We start from the raw sequence: 2,500 nt of genomic DNA, 5'->3' as shown, positions 1-2,500 counted from the left end.
TCGGAGAGTGGCCACTGAGAGGTCCCACTCCTGCGGCTCCGTGGCTACGTCTGTGACGTCATAATACACAGAGGATGTCACTTCCTTCCACAGGCTCTTGAGGGCCTCGATGGTCTCATAGTGGTAGTGGAGCTGGGGAAGGGGGAGAAGACACACACACACACACACACACACAGGCACGCGCGCACACACACACACACACACACACACACACACACACACACACACACACACAGGCACGCGCGCACACACACACACAGGCACGCACGCACACACACAGACACGCACATACACACAAACACACGCACATACACACACACACACAAACACACACGCACATACACACACACACACACACACACACACAAAGGCACACACACACACACACAGGTACACACACACACACACACACACACACACACATACACACACACACACACAGGTACACACACACACACACACACACACACACACAGACACGCGCACACACAGACACACAGGCACGCGCGCACACACACACACACAAATAAACAGATACCATAAACAGTCAAAAACAGATACACACCAAAACATATACTGTAATACACAAGCACAAATGCGTGCACACACACACACGCACATAGAGTACACACATACAAACACACACACACACACACACACACACACAGAGATGTACACATGTGGTTTCAAAAGCACAGACACAAACATCAATATCTGGGCATATATTCTCAGATACACACACATACACAGACAAACACATACAGGCAGAGAAACCCATCATCAATATCCCAAACACAATTACAAGGGAACAACAATACAAAGGGTCACTGAGGCCTTGTATTCATCTATGAGTACATTTTCTGTGTGTGTGTGTGTGTGTGTGCGAGGTGTGTGGTGTGTGTGCGAGGTGTGTGGATCATCCGGCTATTTTTAGAATGGCAAGAAAGGCTGTTTCCTGGTCTTGCCATCTTCTCCCTCTTTTCAGATCAAAATGGACAGATAAAGGCTACGCTGGGAGTGCAACACTGAGTGTTCTGTTCTTATAATATATCTATAAAGCAAGAAGCGTCTGTGTGTCTGTGTGTCTGTGGCAACCATATCTCTCAGACCGTTTGTCCGACTGATTTCAAACTTGGCAGGCGTCTTGCTATGGGCATGAATAAGTGCAGTGCCAAATTTGACGTTGTTTGAATAAGAAATGCAAAAGATATTGTTAAATATATCGGTAAAAGAAGCACACATTGGCTTTCGCCGCTAGCCACTCCCCCTCCAACACACCACTGTACTGTAAGCTACCAGTGAGGATAGAAGCAGGGCTTTGGCAGAACTGGATCAGTGTAGGTTACACGGGTAAAAACTTAACATGTCTGACCTCAACAATAAAGTGAACTCCGCAGATTTTGCAACAACACACCAACACACACAGGTATGCAGTGGCTCTTCAAAATGACGTAAAAAATGATGTGCAATAAACTGACACTTCGAATAGCCCAGGCTACTTTGGACTGTCTTTAGACTCTGAATAAGCAAACGACAATTCCAGCTGCAAGGTCCTACACTGAAACGAGCGATAATGGTCCCGAATTAAAGAACTTCTCAGAATGCCACACATGCAAAGCATAACCAGCGACAAGCAACGAGTGGCAGACAGAGTGTGATGTCACTTATATGAATAGCCCAGGCTACTTTGGACTGTCTTTAGACTTTGAATAAGCAAACGACAATTCCAACTGCAACGTCCTAAATTGAAACGAGCGATAATGGTCCCGAATTAAAGAACGTCTCAGAATGCCACACATGCAAAGCATAACCAGCGAAAAGCAACAAGTGGCAGACAGAGTGTGATGTCACTAATAGGCCACCAGAGACTGTTTTTGAGTCACACCGTTGCAAATTTCATATGATGCATCATTCCACAAAATGGTTTGTTTTCTCCATCATCAAGATATTCAATAGGCTAAGCATATAGCCTTGACTCAAAACAGCTGTTAGGATTATATCAATTTGATTTGTAAAACATGTCACGTGAGGCCATGCTTAAATTCTGCTCACTTCACATTTATTATATTATTACTGTATATTATCTGTAGGCCTATTCATTATTGAATGCTTACCTGGAATTATGTTTTTCCCTATCCTATTTTTAAAGCAGGCCAACCTGCAGGCATGTACATGTAATTGGGCTACAGGAATAGCATGTTTGAACGGGCACTGCACTAGTAATAATAATAAGAAGAAGAAGAAGAAGCAGCTTTATTTGTATAGCACATTTCATACACAGAATGCAGCGCAAAGTGCATTTGGAGCATTTAGCACAACAATAGAGAGAAAAGGGGAAAAAAGATATTTCAGAGATAGATACAACACATACAATACAATTAATGTATGTGCTCTCTCTTCTTGGTCTTAGTTAAAAGTCTAGCAGCAGAGTTCTGTATGCGTTCCAATTTCTTTATATGCTTTTTTGGGAGACCAGTAAAAAGTGCATTGCAGTAGTCTA

The 2,500-nt window shown here is 43.4% G+C and overlaps 1 protein-coding gene and 1 long non-coding RNA gene across 3 annotated transcripts in view; one reads left to right on the top strand and one right to left on the bottom strand.

Moving 5' to 3' along the window:
• The window catches only part of LOC121719418 (mycbp associated protein), a 53,277-nt gene that overhangs the window by 17,239 nt on the left and 33,538 nt on the right, over positions 1-2,500 (bottom strand). For both annotated transcript variants that reach the window (XM_042105028.1, XM_042105029.1), the window contains exon 14: positions 1-132. This exon is cut by the window's left edge and continues 3 nt beyond it. In XM_042105028.1, coding sequence (XP_041960962.1) covers positions 1-132 — 132 coding nt within the window. The remainder of the gene's footprint in view (positions 133-2,500) is intronic.
• The window catches only part of LOC121719727, a 23,117-nt gene that overhangs the window by 19,935 nt on the left and 682 nt on the right, over positions 1-2,500 (top strand). The window lies entirely within an intron of this gene.

Source organism: Alosa sapidissima, chromosome 9 (assembly GCF_018492685.1).
Source record: "Alosa sapidissima isolate fAloSap1 chromosome 9, fAloSap1.pri, whole genome shotgun sequence".
Classification (NCBI taxonomy): Eukaryota; Metazoa; Chordata; class Actinopteri; order Clupeiformes; family Clupeidae; genus Alosa; species Alosa sapidissima.
This window is presented reverse-complemented; position numbering and strand designations above follow the sequence as displayed.